Genomic DNA, 16164 nt, shown 5'->3' on the forward strand with positions numbered 1-16164 from the left:
GTCAGGAAGCTGCCAGAATGAATGTCCAACATGAGAGGATTTGCCCTCCTGAGCCCAGACTACCGAGGGGTGACAGTGACCTTTCAAAATCGTGTTTCTAAATCTTCTGAGTGTGGGCAAAACCAGTGGACTCTTTGCTTCTTAATGATCTTGGACCCGTGCTCCTTGAGGTTTTGGTCAGAAGGTACGAGTTGTCTGCCCCTGAGGACTCTTGGACGTTAGTCGGATCCTATCCTTTGGGATTAAGAGGTGGAGAAGAGAGAGGTGGACTCAGGAGGTCAACAGCCACCCCACATTAATGGTGGAGTTGTGTCCAGACAGCGAGGCCATGCTGAACAGACCCAGCAGAGACACTTGGGCCACCTAGAAAGTGAGTAGTGTGACTGACCAGGACGGGAAAAGACCAGGGAGGACAGCTGGAGAGGAGCAGCCCCTGCGTGTTTCCCGTCTCCTCACCCCCGAGGGGCCTTCCCGGGACAGGAGTGAGCATGGCCTGCAGGAACCAGCTCTTGGGGAAATGAGTCTCCCTCCTCAGATGCAGCCAGAATGGTGGCTCTCAAACCCGAATGTGCTTCAGAACCGCCCAGCAGATTCTGACTCCAGAGCAGCCGGGGAACTGCAGTTGCCGAGTCTCTGGGCTCTGTGGGCCTTCTGGGACACAGCCAGAGAGAAACCTGCACTCTTCTCCAGCCCTGGGGCCCTGGGCATCTGAGCATCTCTTGTGTGTCTGGCTTTGAAGAGTGAGGTGGGTGGGGCCTTGATGGTCCTTGAGTCCTGTCTCCTCATTGTGTAGATGGGGAAATTGACGCCTGGCCAGGAGGGTGGGAATTTTCAGTGTGCCTTAAAGAACACTGCAAACTTACCCATTTCATAGATGAAGAAACTGAGACCCAAATCCCCAAGGACAGTGGTTCTAGTGGGAACCATTGTCATTCATCTGATTTGCAAAAGGCCAGAATGTCTGGATGGCTTTGAAATTCCAGGGAGGAGAAAACCATCCTCAGGTTAGATGCAGGGGTCACTGAGCAGGTAGATCTATTTTAACTTGCAGGGATTTTGTTTGTTTTTGTTTTTGGTACCAGGGATTCAACTTGGGGGTGCTTAACCACTGTGCCACATCCCCCAGCCCTTTTTATTTTTATTTTGAGATGGGTTCTCACTAAGTTGCTTAGGGTCTCCCTAATTTTCTGAGGCTGACTTTGAATTTGTGATCCTCCTGCCTCAGCCTCCTGAGCCACTGGAATTACAGGTGTGCCACTGCACCCCGCTTAATTTGCAGTTTTAATAAAAGACCCCTGCATTTGCTGCAGGATGATCCCCACCACCACCACCACTGTGGCCACCAGCTCCTCCTCCTCCTCCTTACCCTCCTCTTCCTCTTTCTCATTTAAGTAAAACTTTATATAGGTGCTTTGTGGGTAATAAATGCCCTTGGTTGCTGTGCTATTGAATCCTTGGGTTACTTAGCAGTCCCTGCCAGGGCAGTGATTGGGCTGAGAAGATTACTGAGGCCCAGCACCATGCCTGACAGAGACATGCCCGTGGGATGAGCACCAGGGATGAAAATCCATGGTAGGGCCACAGGCTGTCCTGCAGCCGATGCCCGGGGGCCGGCACACTGCAGAGTGGGGCCTGTTGTCAATTATAAGATGAGGACAGGAACCAAATGGTCTCAGAACTTGTGGTGGGTATCTTGTTTCCCTCAGTGTTAAATACAAAGCAGTGCACACAGTAGGCACTTAATAAAGCCAGAGCATCCTCCTGTTCCTGTTCTTTTCATGTGATGCTTTTGTGCAACAGTGCGCTTTAGGGAGTGTCGTGAAATCCCGCTTGATGTTTGGGAAAATGGATCTCAGGGCGGGAAACACTCTACTGGTGTTACCCAGTGACAGAGCCAGCGCCGACCCCGGGCCTCCCACTCCAGCCAGGTGGCTGCGGCCAAGGGGCCGCCTGGCCGTCCATGGCTTTGGGCTGCCAACATGGCCACGATCGACAGGACAGACAGCCAGGGAGACACTGGTGCTTGGCTAGGACAGCCTGGAACCAGCCAGACAAACCAGACGGGCAGCAGCTTATGCTATGGCTTGTGCCCTGGAGGCAGAAACCAAGCCCCCGTCAAGACCCCGGGCCCTTGTCCCACACTGTATCAGTGCTTTCAGAAAGCGCTGCACTCTTCATTTCAAAACTTAGGGAGGGCATTCCCAGCCTCGGGTTCCCTGTCGTGCTGCCTAAGGGTGAGACTATCTAACCAGCCGACCAGGCTCCTGGGACATCCTGCGTATTCTGGGAGCACCTCCATACCTGGCAACACTTGCTCACCCACTGTCCAGTTCAGAGCTCAGGACAGGAAGGAGCAACAGCTCCATCACACAGATGGAGAAAGAAGCTCAGACAGGGTGCAGGTCAGAAGGGCCAGGGCAGGCCTCAGGCCAGGGCTGGTGGCCCTGAGCCCTGGGTTGTGTCCACTACCATCCCTGCCCGGGGCACCCCATCTCACTCACTTGCCCTGCTGGCTGGATCCCAGGCCTCCAGCTCCCCTTTGCCCAACATCTGCATGTCCCTGCTCTGGGACTAGCTTCAGATGTGGCATATTCCCCCCCACCTGGTAAGTGGAGGTGGGACTGGGGCTTGCCCCCTGGAAACAGCCTGGAGTCCTTGGAGACAAGCTGTTGGGCAGGTTGCGTCTGAAATCCTTGAATGAAGCGGGGAATGGCCTCACCTTTGCGAAGCACTCGCGCTCCCAGGGAGGTGTGCCGCTGAGGCTGGACGGGTGCCGCTCCCGTCTCAGATGAGGAAGCCAAGGTGCCGCCGCTAGCAGTGGTGTGACTTTAACGTCAGCGCTCTTACTGTGGTCTTGGTTGTTCTTCCTGTGTGTTGGGGTGTGTTTAGGAGCATCCCTGACCTCTTACTCGATGCTAACAGAACCCACATCTCCAGATGTTGCAGTTCCCCTGGGGTGGAACGGGCTCCATAACGGCCTCTGTTGAGAAGAGTGTGGGCTGGGAAGAGCCTGTCCTCAGTAGGCAAGGACCACTCTTGGCCGGAATGGAATCTGGCCATCCCATTGACACAGGCCTTAGGAAGCTCACTTTTGTGTTGCTGTCCCCAAGCCTGAGATCCTGTGTGACCAGTGCTGGACATGACGATTTTTCCTCTTGTCTGGTGCTGGGCTGACCCCTTTCCACCCTGGATTTCCTCCACTGGCTTGAGAACTTTAGCACTGGAGGGACCCCTCCACTTTTCCAGATGGGGACACTGAGACCCAGGGAGGGAGGACTCACCTAGCCCGTGACGTAAGTTGGGGCAGAGACTGAACCCAGGCCCTGTCTGCAGTTCCGTGCTTAACAACCTCATTCAGGTGCCACTGGCAGCCCTACCTGCAGTCTCCTTGGGCATTTGACCAAGTGCGAGGGCCAGTCGGGGCATCGACCAGAGCAGGGCAGAAGTCATCCAGCCTGACCCCACTGGGCCACCCTCCCACTGATTCGCCTCCGGCGACAAGAAGGTTGCTTCCTCTGCTGTGAGCCCTCATCATTACAAACCTGTCCCGTTAACTGAGTTACTTGGGAGGCTGTGGCAGGAGGATTGCAAGTTCATGGCCAGCCTAGGCAACTTAGGGAAACCCTGTCCAAAAATAAAATTTAAAAGGACTGTAGCCCAGTGGTACAGCACCCCTGGGTTCAATACCTAGTGTTGGTTTAAAAAAAAACACTCTTGTCTGACACTGTTAATTTTCTCCTAAGAAAATTGCCCATAATGGGTTCATTTTGACCGACCTGCTGCTTCGTGTGCTTCTTCTCATTAGCCTGAAGAAGTACCCACCTGCTCTTCTGCCTGGAGATGGCTTTTGTCATGATTTACTAAAGACCTTCACCCTGGACCGCCAACTCAGAGCTTGAGAAACACCCTGGCGGCCCAGGGAAGGCTAATCACCGCTGGCGTGCTTATTGAAAATCTAATTATTTGATTGTAAATCAAGTTGTTTGGCTCAGTCGTGTTTACGTTTAGACATTGCTCACAACAACTTGGCGTCCGCGTCTTAGGCTGGTCCATGTGGAAGCCGTTTGGAGGGAGTGGCGAGATGGAGGTGTCAGCCACAAGGTCTCATGAGCCCTTCCTCCCCACCACCTCCTTTGACTCCTAGGACATCTCAAGCGGAAGTGGCCTCCGGGGCCCACTCCTGTGCACTTGGAGAGCCCAGTCACACAGCAAGAAGGACTCCCGTCCTGCTCCCTGTCTCAGAAGCCCTTGTGCCCTTGTCCAGAGGCAGTTGCTTCTCCCTCTGGCCCTTGGTCTTCTCATCCATACGGTGGAGGTCTTCTCTTAAATGCCAGCCCGCCCAGGTTCTTTGTGAAACCCCAGGTTGGTCCAGCTGTGGACCCAGGGATATTCAGGGCCTTCTTGGCAATGCCAGAGGCAGATCAGGCTCTAGGCAATACCATCTGCTGGGCTCTGAGTGAGTCCCAGGACCACGGAGGTGAACTGTTGTGATGTTTGCTTTCAAATGCTGCCGCAAAGTCAGGGCTCTCAGGAATTGGAGAGGGGTCAAGAGGTAGCCCAGGTCCATGCTTTTCCATGTGTTTGGGATTCTGTGCTTCCCCTAGGACCTCAGGGTCCCCTCTTTGCTAAAGGCCCTCTAATTGTCTTTCAGAGGAGCCCAAATCACCAACTCCTCTTTATCTGCAGTATGTTAGGAGAAAATGGAGTATAGGAAGACAGCAGGTGGCCACAGGCTCTGTACGGAAGTCGGTGGGCTTCAGTCTCACGACTCCCCTCTGACTGTGTAGCCCCAGGCAAGTGCCTCAAACTGTTTCCCCACCAAGGACACCATCTCTTGGGGTTGCTGTGAGAAGGAACTTAAGCCCCCAGCACCACAGCCACACAGTGGAGATGACCGGGACACTGGTCCTGGGCTCATCTGGCAGCAAATGCTGCTCCACTGCAGTGGCAGCATGCTGCTCCCAGGTGTGGGGAGGGCTCCTCTAGAGACATCTTCCAGCACAAGGTCCCACCTCCTGGGGGATCAGAGAGGAGGTAGGATAGAAGAGAGGCGCAGAGCCGTGAAGCTGGCTGCTTTCAGAGGCAACATGGCCAACCAAGGGGCAGGGTTGGGGCAGGAGCTACCTGCTTTGCAGTCTGCTAGGTGACCATGGAGGGACCTTGCTGTGGCTATCCTGCAGCCTGCTCTTTTACCCAATGCTCACAGCAAGTAGCATTAGGGCAGCCATAACTCCCCATTGATTCTGCACAAACATCCCTGTCCATCTCTGCAGGGACTGCGAGTGCATGCCTGGGGGGTGAGAGGGCCCTTTGGGCCAGTGGCATGCTCTGCCCCATCCTGAGCCCAGAGCTTGTGCTCCCAGGGCCCTGTGCATGGGCCCCCCTCACTGTGCTCATGGAGGGCAGGCAAGGGACCTGCGGCACCTCCCCTGAGAACCACCTTGAAACCAACTGTTGAGTGCATTCTAAATGCTCAGGGTCATTGTCTCTCTCCTCTGAGATCTGGCCCCAGCAACCTATAACATGTAAGATTCAAATGTTTAAAATGCAGCTACTCAGAGCCCCAAAGTGGAGGGCCAGGCTGGGGCTCACACCCTCATCCCTTCAGGAGGACCTTGGCTTAGGAAGGGAACTGGTCCTACATTCGTGTTCCATTTATTTAGGCACCGAGGGCCAGCTCAGGGTCTCGAGGAGTGACTTATTTTTGAATTCCAAGAAAAGAGGGATCTGACCTCCTCTTCCTAGTGGCCCTCCTTGAACAAAACTGCTCATGGTTTCAGAGGCATGTGTTTGTACCCGTCTCCTAGGGTTGCCCCTCTGACTCCCCATCACTCTGCCTCTCACTGAGCTCATTCTGTCCTCCTTGCCGGCTCATCTTGGAACCACTACTGGCCAGAAAAAGTAGCCACTGTGTCTGGTCTCTGGCCTTGGCGTAGGCAGCTTCAGCCCTGGTGGGCCCCACAGGTTCAGGACGGAGCAGCCTCCAGTGCTTACAGGAGGGAGGGCAGGACGCCTGGAGCCTCATCTCCCTGCTCTGCGAGGCCTTGACCAGATGACTGACAGATGAAGAGAGCACAGCCTGGCCAGGGGAGTGCCCTGGCTATGGACCTGGCATTTGTGCCCACCGGGAGGCTTCTGGGAAACATCACAGTGCGAAGCCAGGGTTCCTGACCATGAGATTTCACAGAGCTGCAGGGAAGCCACTTCTCAGCAGAAAGAGTCCAGGGGCCCACCCAGGACACCTGGGTCCACCTGGGTCCACCTGGTTGGGTAGCGGAGCAGAGGAAGATGAGGCACAGGCTTCAGATTCCAACAGACTTAGGTTCAAATCCTGGCCCCACCCTATCCCATGCAACCAGGCACATGAACTTCCTGAGCCTCAGTTTCCCCATCTGTGAACAGTAGTAGTCAGACTGACTTAGCAGCGGTGCTGTGCTGCTTAAATGGAACCATGTGTGACAACAGCGCAGCTCAGTGCTTGGTGCCCAGCGAGGGCTCAAGAAGTATAGGGTGTCCTTAAGTCTGTATTGGCAGTGGGGAGCCATGAATGGTTTTGAGCTGAGGGACAATATTATGGGGTATCTGGGTCCAAAAAAGCAGCTTCCTGCTTTTCAGACCAAGGTGAATGAGAAATCCCTTGTGTACAGATTCCTATAACCAGGCCCTACATGATACTCCCAAAGGGCAATTTCCTCCCTTTTCCCCCCCACATAAATATTATATGCAAGTGTTTTTAAGTCATTTCATCATGAAAAGAAGCGATTTAACATAACTATTACCCAGGATTCTTCATGAAATATGCATCAAGCAATTAGGTCTAAAAGCAAGAGGTGAGGCCTCGCACCCCGCTCGGAGGCCGGCAGCTGTGGGCTGAGTGGTGTTTTACTAAAGCTCGTGATTAGGAGGCAGGGCGGGGCCTGTGATTAGCCCGCACACCAGGCCCTGTCTGCTAATCCTGGTGACAAGGAGATGCTTTTTGTGATGATGATGAGCCATCGGAGCACATGCCAGCCCCAGTACCCCCTCCTCCATGACCTTACAAGACTCATTAGACAGGTCACCCACCAGAGACACCCCTAATTGTGACTGTTCTTGCAAGATGTCCTATCAAAGAGATGGGACTGGCGCAGGCAGCGAGAGCAAGGCAGGAGCCTGTCAGCTCCCGGGGGACAGTGCCGTCCCAGAACAACCGTGGTGCCCCGTGCCTCCACAGCTTCTCTGGAGCCACTGCCTTAAAGAGAAGCATCCCAGAGCCCATCCCTTCTGGACCTGGAGACCAGGACCTGGGTTCTGGCTGTACCTGCTGTCCCTCTTGCTGTGTGCTTTGGGCCAGGGTGGTATTCCTCTGTGACCTGTTTCCTCCAAGGTACCAAGGGAGTGAAAGAGATGTCCCCCAGGCTACTTCTACCTCCAAAAATGTTCTGTTCAAAGCCTCCATGACTGTGCATACCCCCATATCTGAGGCATCCCTTTTCTCTCCACAGAAATTTTAATCTTAGGTTGGCATCCTCTTTGGTCGAGTTGGAAGTTATATTAAAACTATCACTGAGGTGCTAGGTGCAGTGGCACATGCCTGTAATCTCAGAGGCTGGGGGAGGCCAAGGCAGGAGGATCGAGAGTTCAAAGCCAGCCTCAGTAACTCAGTGAGACCCTGTCTCTAAATAAAATACAAAAAAGGGCTGAGGATGTGGCTCAGTGGTTGAGTGCCCCTGAGTTCAATCCCCGGTATCAAAAAAAAACAATAAGCCATCATTGACAGCCAGTTTTCAACCTTCAGCTCTTGTTAGGTGACTCTCACTCATGGAGACCTTGTGACTAGTAAGGATATATTATGGGAACACAACTCTTGAGTGTGTGTGGGCTACGTGTCACCATAGCAGATCTTCCTGGAACCCCAGAACCCCTGGGGAAGTTCATGGCTGGGGTCTTCACCATTCAGGACACTCAATTCCATTCCTTGAGACATCCCCTTGTGTACATGCTGCATGTCCCTCTCTTTCATTCCCAGCCCCTCCACTGCCTCTGACCTGCCCTTAGCCTGGTGGAATGGGCATTGTGGACGCTGAAGTTCAGTGTTAGGGAGACACTGGCTCAGGGTCTGACGCCTCTTGCCTGATACCCTGCCTGGCCTTGCATGGAGCATCAGGGTTAGGCAGGGCATTCTTCTTGCTCTGGAGGTGCTAAGGTTAAGAGTGTCCCCTGGGCTAGGCTTATAGCTCAGTTGGTTGAGTGCTTGCCTAGCATGTACATGTACAGGCCCTGGGTTCAATCCCCAGCACCACCAAAAAAAACAAAAAGTATCTGCTATGATTGCTGTATAACCATGGGCCAGTGACCTTCTCTGTCTGTGCCTTAGTACTCAGGGGCACAAGGCCAGGTTAAGAAGTATGTGGGAACCACTGGCCCCGAGGCAGTGATCCCTTGTCCCAGTGAGCAGGACTGAGGCCACAGCAGCAGACAGAGAGAGACTCTCCGTCTGCCTCTGGGCTAGGCACCAGATGAGCTTTACCCAGGAATCCAGGAAACTAGCACTGGAAGGTGGGCCTCAGAGCCAGTCATGGAGCAGGGACAGAGCCCAGCAAGGCACAAAGCAGTCTGGGGGCCAGAGGAGCACAGGTACAGTGTTTGAGCCCAAGAGGGTCGGTATGGGGACCTTTCATTCTGCCTGGGATGGTCAGGCCAGGGACTGGGGGTTCTTAGGGCCTGAACTCTGGTCCAGGTCTGCCTTGGTGTCTGAGCTTCATGGCCAGCCTGGCTCATGGTGACAAGCTAGTGGGTGCTTATGTGGGTGGAATAGCCATGTGTCATGTCAGAGGAACAAACAGCAGGTCCCTAGGTGAGAAGGACTCAGGGAGGCGTCTGGGCTCGCTACCTGTCAGCAGTGGAGACAGAGATGACAGTGTGTAATTTCTACTACCCCGTGGCTTATTCCAAGTTGATGGCCTGGAAACGAGGAACATCAGCTCCCACCTGTGGCACCGTCAGAACCGCCACTACCATTGCTGCCCACTGGATAGTGTAAGATGAACCAGTAGAAAATGTCACGGTCACTCATTTAGGAAGTGAAATGGACTAAAAATTCAGCACATGGGCAGAGCTGTGCAGACGTGACTCCGCCAGCTGCCGTGATCCCGTCTTACAAGTCCTCTGCTCTACTTCCCTGGCCATAGATCTCGGAGGGTCCCAAAGCCGTGTGGCTAGACTCCCCAGAACATGACCCCACTCAGAGCCTGCCTAGGAGAATGACATGCTGAAGTCACCCCCACCTTGCAGCCCAGAGTCCCGCCTCCAGGCAGAGAGCTCCGCAGCCTTCCGGTCCTTAGCTCCGTGTTGCAGCACACCATCAAAGCGCTCCCAGTCCTTTCCAGGCTGGCACGGATTTGCAGTCTCTCCGGGGTGCCGGGTAGAGGCGCTCTCTCTGCATTTTCCATTTAACGCGCTCGCTGTTGCCTTTCTAGGGGCCTAAGCAAGTGCGCCTCCTGCTCCTCAGACACATCAAGGCGATTCTCTGGTGAAGTGACCCTTCACGGAGAAGCAGAACTTGCCACAGGCTCTGTAATTAGAACATTGCCAGCTTTAAAAAAAATCTTGATTTAAATTTCAGTTCTTTGCAGGAATTATTCTCTCTTGAAAACGTAATTGCTCTCCGAACGATTTCCTTTAAGCCGAGGGTGACATCTCTAAATGCATTATTATGAGCAGACATATTGCTCAGTGCCCACACTTCATTAAGCATTTGTTCTGCCAGTTTGAAAATGGTATTATGAGTGGGCACTTGGGGGCCCAGTCCTGAGTAGAGGAGGCGTGTTGAAGTCTTCGTCCATATGGGGCTCTCAGCCTTGCCGGTATGGCTGTGGGCCCCTGGAAGCCAGGCTCGTTGGGCCATTCACAAGCTAACCAGTGGAGGTGGTTGCAGGAAGTTGGGGAGCCCCAGCTTTCCAACTAAGGGATAAATACTTGGTAAACCGGGCCTGGCTTCAGAAACTCAAGCTTCTGCAAGTATGACAGCAGAGCCATCATGCTGTCATAAAAGGCCAGGGTTGGCCAAATGGGCAGGGAAAGGATGGCCTGTGCAAAGGCAGTCTGATAGAGGCCTGAGTGAGTCAGAGTGACTGGAGCCCAGGATGTGAGATGGGAGAGGTTTGCTGGTGCCAGGCAGTGCCAGTGGTGGGACTGTGACCTTGGCCATCTGTGAGCTGCATCCACCCAGCACGCTAAGGGGGGGCAGGCTGCATGGGCCTGGGGGCACACAAGCGCAGCTCTCAACTTGGAAGAACCCACCACTGCTCTTCCATCAGCAGATACTTCAAGGTCTGGTGGTGGGCACAGAGACCTAGCCCTGCTCCACTATGATGTTCTCAGGGAAATTGGGGAAGTTTGGGAAGGCAAGTGCTTACGGAGGTAGGAGTCACATTAAGGAAGGAGTTCTGCCTTAGGGAACCTGGAAGACTGCCTGGAGCACTGCAGAAGCAGGCTGGGCATTGGAGGAGACTGGGGAGTGCTTGCCCAGGGCATGCTGGGAGAGAGTGCACATTCTGCCCATATTCCATTGGCTATAGCTGGTCACATGGTTAACTAGACCCAAGGGATGCTGGGAAATGTAGTCCCTGGCTGGGTGGCCCTTTCCCAGTGACCGTTCCTCACTACTAAAAGGGAAGACCGCTTACCTGCCATCCCTTTTCTTCATGTCACAACCAGGTATAGGCCCCTGTCCTGCCTATTTGTCATGACATTTGAGACATGAGCACTTTGCACCTGCCAGGCAAGGCTTAAGCAGGTATTACATCAATAATAGCCAGAGGGGCTCATTTCTGGCCCCCTCCCCCAAGAAGCCCCCAGGAGCTCTCAGAGTAGAAAGACTCTCCGACCTCAGTGGTTGCTGCTGGTTCCTGGTGAGACACTGGAACTGGGGGGTGCTCTTGGGTACAGCAGCATTGCAGCCAGTCCCAGGCAGCAGGGGAGTCCTTGTATCTTAGCAGATATTTAATCCCAGATGCATAGTTCTTGGGGAATAAGCAAATGCTCCCTTTCTCCTCAGCCCACAACACCCTTCCTCAGCCCCAGCAACCAGCAGATCCTGCTAACCTCTGTGTTTTGTTCACAGGAGCAACCAGGGCTTTATGCACATGAAACTGGCCAAAACCAAAGAGAAATACATTCTGGGTCAGAACAGTCCACCATTCGACAGTGTCCCAGAAGTCATCCACTACTACACCACCAGAAAGCTACCCATCAAAGGGGCTGAGCACTTGTCCCTCCTCTACCCGGTGGCCGTGAGGACCCTGTGAGCAGACCAGCCCCTCCCTGCTCTGTGACAGAGCCCAAGACTCGGAGGAGCCAGCAGGGCACCTGCCGGGACCAGCCCGGCACGCCCGGCCACGTGCCAGCCTGTCCACTTTGTCGTGTGTATGGTACTAGCACACCACTGCATGTCTTAGAATGTTGTTGCCACTTAGCCGGGGAAGGGGCTGGAGAAGGCCTGGATGAAGGCAGAGGGGTGGCCACCACACCACCCCAGTCCCCGCCCCCACCCGCTCCTTGAGTTCTGTGAATTAAAATATTTGCAATCCAAAGAGATGCCTTCCAGGATGAACAAAGGCAGAGCAGCTCTGGGGGCGGGGCGGGGCGTGCGGCGGGAGCTCGGGGCTGCATCTCTTTGTTCTCCAGCTGTCATGAACTCACACCTGTGTGTGGGCAAAGTTTTCCCACCGGTGCTGGGAGCTGAGTGTTGGCTTCCAGAGGCCAAGGGGCCTGGGGGCCACTCCCTCTGGCTGTGTGTACCTCTTGAGTGTGCACCTAGCACACACATGAGAGAACATGGTCACATACACACACAGTAAGCCCCGTCTACTTTTAGTCACGGTGTAATCATTAGATCTCTAAGGAGTCATTGTGCAGTCAAAGAGGATGCAATTATTTATGAATAGGGTGTGTAAATAAAATAGTCATTTAATATATATTCTTATCCCTTTTTTTTATATACCACAGTGGGGCTCCACAGAGGCAGTGCTTGCTTGCTGGTTTCATGCCCTGAGCAAGGTGTGTCTCCTGGGCTTGCTAGTTGGTGTGACAGGCCCTGGGCAGGACAAGGACAGAGACTGCAGGCAGGCATCTGACTGGGCAGTCAGAGGCTCACGGGAGAGGCAACTCGGCCAGAGGTCAGTCACCTGCAGGAAGGTGTAGCTGGGCCCTGCGTTTGGGTTTCAGCAACCAGGCCCCCTCCAGCCAGTGACAACCAAATCTGGCTTAACCCTTAGGTGGCTTGCATCTAGCAATCTAAAAGGGCTCTGCCCATTGTCTAGTCAGTGTCATCCTGTGGGGATAAGGGAAGCTTAGACAGGGACAATCCAAGGTCACACCATTTTTTAAGCAGCAGAGCAGACTCCAGGGCCACTGCTCTATCGTTGGTTCTGCATGACCTCACTGTCACCCTGCTCTGGGCGTGGGGAGGGACATGGATGCTGGTCATCCACACTGCATCCACACAAATAAAACCACCTACACACACACACACACACACGCACACACCACATCGTGTCTGCCTTTCCCACCTCTCAGCAGCGGAACAGGTGTGGCTGTCACCTGCTGAATAAGGTATAAGAGATGCAGCCAGGGTTCTTCAGCCTGTTCCAAGCACAGGTGCTCTCTGAGCCCTTCAGATCTGAATGGATGGAAGTGTGGTGGCCCACTGTGACCGTCACCCCCAGCACACAGGGGTTGAGTTTAGATGTCACCAGCAGGTCTAGACTTTAGTCCTTCAGAGATGGCTCAGGCCCAGGGCTTTAGAGATGGCTCAGGCTGCTGCTTGGATGTGGAGACAGAAGCCCAAAGGAGAAGGACTTGCCAGGCTGGGGCAAGGCCACTTGCCAGGCTGGGGCAGAACAAGACTGAAGGCCACATTTGGGCGACTGCCATGGATTTCAGCAGTTTGTGGCCAAAGCCATTTCCTTGGCCTCCCTTCCCTAACGCCCAGCCTGCCTCTGGAGTCATCCTCCAGGTCCCTGTGTGTCAGTCCAGTTGGCTGCAGCCTGGGTTAATCTCCAGTGAAGCCAACCCTGACCCTGGCCTGTTTTGCGTTTTCTAAAATGTCTTTCCGGGCACCCAGGGAGCAAGAGTGACCAGGGCCTCTGCTGGGGGTGAATGAGGAAAACGAGCCAAGAACAGGCCCTTGTCCAAACAGGTGCCACAGGAGTCTGGCTCCCCAGAACACCCGGTAGGGGCTGAGGATGTGGGGAGGCAACCCCTTGGGCCAACAGGAGGCGAAGGCTTTCCGTGGCAAGATCAGATTTGGGCTCTCAGGCACTTCCTGAGAGCGGCACAGCCCTCCCGGAGCCCATCTGCCAGAGACCTCCTCAGAAAGGCTCTGGCTGTGGGCGAGGGGAAGCTGGGCTCTCCCTCTCATCTTGCCTTTGCGCCTTTAAAGAATTTCTAGGACCCTCCCTCCCAACCCCACTGCCTTCATCTTCCAGAAGTTTCCCCAGAGGCCCAATCTCTTGCTCCCTTAGGGACCAGGGCCATCAGAGGAGCCAGCACACAGGATAGGAGCTGCTAAAAGGAATTTTTTTCCTTAATTTTATGAACCTCTCCCTCTTCTTCCTCTAATTGTGGCCATTTCCTCTGTCAGCGTGTATTCATGTTTTCTTGGACATCTAACAATTGAAACAGCTTTTCCCTTTCAGAAACACTCACATTCAGGTTACTGGCGTTGGTTTGGTTTTTGTTTTGGCTTTTTTTTTTTTTTTTTTTTTCATCTGCTGCCAATTAATGGAAAGGAGGGAAAAAAAAATGAACTGGATTTCTCTGAGTAAAAAGAAAAACTCCGTGCCACACAATATCTCCCCCTTAGCATCTTATCTCAGAACACGGCCTCCAGCCACCAACGGGCCTCCTTGCTGAGAGCCACTGGGCTGTTGTTTTCTTTCTTTGCCTCCTTTGCTGACTTCATTGTTGATCACAATGCCCTGGGCACTTCAGCAGCTCTGTCCTTGAGCACTGAAGAGTCAAGGGCCCTTTTGGCAGCCTAGCAGAAGGACACAGCATCCACAGAAAGAAAGGCGGCTTTGTCGGGGAGAGGCCCACCTGCCTTCAGCCTGAAGCCCTTCAGTTGGGGTCCCCTGGAGAGACTCCCGGAGCAGCCTTGCACTGGAAGTGTGAAAGGCTGAGTCTTCAGGCAGGCTGGGCTTCTCCCTGCAGGCGACTCTGGGCCGGTAGCAGGAGCCATCCTGGTGAACCTTCCCCTAAGATCCTCATGTCAACAGGTGAAGTCCCCGCGGTGGCTCTGCTTCCACTGCAGTTACAGGACCAAGACTGTGAACACCAAGCCCAGTGACTCTCAAGAGACCCTCGGAAGTCTGGCAGGGACAGGTGGCCAGACCTGTACTGTGCTCTCACAGGCCATGGGACCAGTATGTGCAGAAAACAAACTGGCTTTTGGGGTTGATCTGTGGACGCTCCTCCCAAAGGGCCTTCCCTGGCTGAATCAGATGACTGTCCAGCAAACCACCCTGTCTGCCTCTTCACACTTCCAAATCGGTGACCAACAAAGACCAAATGTTGAAGGCACCCTCTGGGCACAGGTGGCCCTTGGCCACTCCGTCACTCTCCTTGGGGCTATTTGTAACACTGCCTCCTAGCCATTTACGGCTGAAAATGTGTCCTGTAAAGTTCCAATTCCATGTGATACGCTGTATAATGATGTATATTTAATGTGAAGTTTTTAATATACAAATGTCTTGTTTAAGTGCACCTCCTGTGCGCGCATGCCTCATTTCTTTAAAACACAACCCTGTGCCCCAGGAAACTCGTCTGCGTGCAAAGACTGAGCTGCTGCCATTGTCCCCTGAAGGTAGATTGTTCCAGGAAAGAAGGAACCTTCCCGCTTCCTAATGATAGGGAGACAGATCCCTAATGAGCTTGTTAAATGGAAACGAATTAATTTGTTCAGCAGACGTTTCATGGAGTGCCTCCAGGTCCTTGGGTCTGGTAGATACAGAAGTGAGTCGACCCAGCCCCTGGCCTCAGGAAGTTTCCGGTGTGGAAGAAGGAACGTGAAATTCTCCATGTTGTAGAGGTGGCCCACAGTATGAGAGCCCAGGTGTGGGGAGATGGAACCCACAGCCACCAGGACCAGCTCAGCCTTGGAGGTGCTCCACCCTAGGAGCAGGCACTGGGATCCTCCAGGGAGAGTTGAAAGACCCGAAGGGGCACACCCTGCCTTGAGAGGAGATGGCAGGGCTCCCGAGTCCCCCAGGGCTTCTTCCTTTGGAGGCAAATGACCAAGACAGGGCGAGGGGAGGGCTGATCACCTCTTCCAGCCTGGAAATCACTCGTGGTCTCCTGAAGACTGGGAGATGCTGGCCTTCTTTGCTAGAGGAGGCAAATCCTTAAGGAGAGGAGTGCGGGCACAACTCCGGGCACACAGTCTCCCATTCTCTGCCCTGACACCAAGCTCCTGATGACATCATCATGCAGACTTGGTCTGCCTGAGGCAGGGGGGGCCCTTCCTCCCTCACGTGGATCAGCATGGGGTGGACACACCCCACCGGTCAGAGAGCTTGCACTGGGGCGGTCCTCCAACCCTCTCCTCCCCGCTCGACTCCCAAGTATGGCTGGACCCCAGGTGATGCCACTGGGCTCCTCGAGCTTTGGGCTCCTCCCTTCCCACATCCCAGTGACACAGAAATAACACCGCCGTTCCTCAGGTACACACACACACACACACACACACACACACACACACACACACGGGCGCGCACGCGCAGGGTGTCTGAAAATGTCCCTGGGCTCAGCCAGGACCCAAAAGCAAGGCTAATGCCAGTTTCTGCCACCAGGAATTTCCTGAAAGATTGGAGAAAAGGTTACCTCTAAACTACTTCATCCAGGGGAGTTTATCTGTTTAAGTTCAGTCTGAACACTGGGCATGAAACAGACTGTAAGGCTGGTAAGCAAGAAGCAGGAGGCCAGGCACAGGAAACGCCTTCTTCAACAGAATCTGCAAGCAGGGTGAACCCAGCAGGCCCAGAGAGGGACAGAGGCTCACTGGAGGCCATACAGCAAGTCTAGCTCCACACACTTCAGGGTGCTGGAGTGTGGCCAGCGCAGTTCTGGGAAGACTGAGGTGGGGCTCTTCTTAGAGGTTATGAACCAAGTTTTTCTTGCTGGCTC

The 16164-nt window shown here is 54.0% G+C and overlaps 1 protein-coding gene across 1 annotated transcript in view; it reads left to right on the top strand.

The window, feature by feature from the left end:
* The window catches only part of Shb (SH2 domain containing adaptor protein B), a 131053-nt gene extending 116308 nt beyond the window's left edge, over window positions 1-14745 (top strand). The window contains exon 6 of the mRNA XM_047525403.1: window positions 11105-14745. Coding sequence (XP_047381359.1) covers window positions 11105-11288 — 184 coding nt within the window. The 3' untranslated portion in view covers window positions 11289-14745. The remainder of the gene's footprint in view (window positions 1-11104) is intronic.
* Window positions 14746-16164: the final 1419 nt, after the last annotated feature.

The sequence above is a fragment of the Sciurus carolinensis genome, chromosome 14, assembly GCF_902686445.1.
Source record: "Sciurus carolinensis chromosome 14, mSciCar1.2, whole genome shotgun sequence".
NCBI lineage: Eukaryota > Metazoa > Chordata > Mammalia > Rodentia > Sciuridae > Sciurus > Sciurus carolinensis.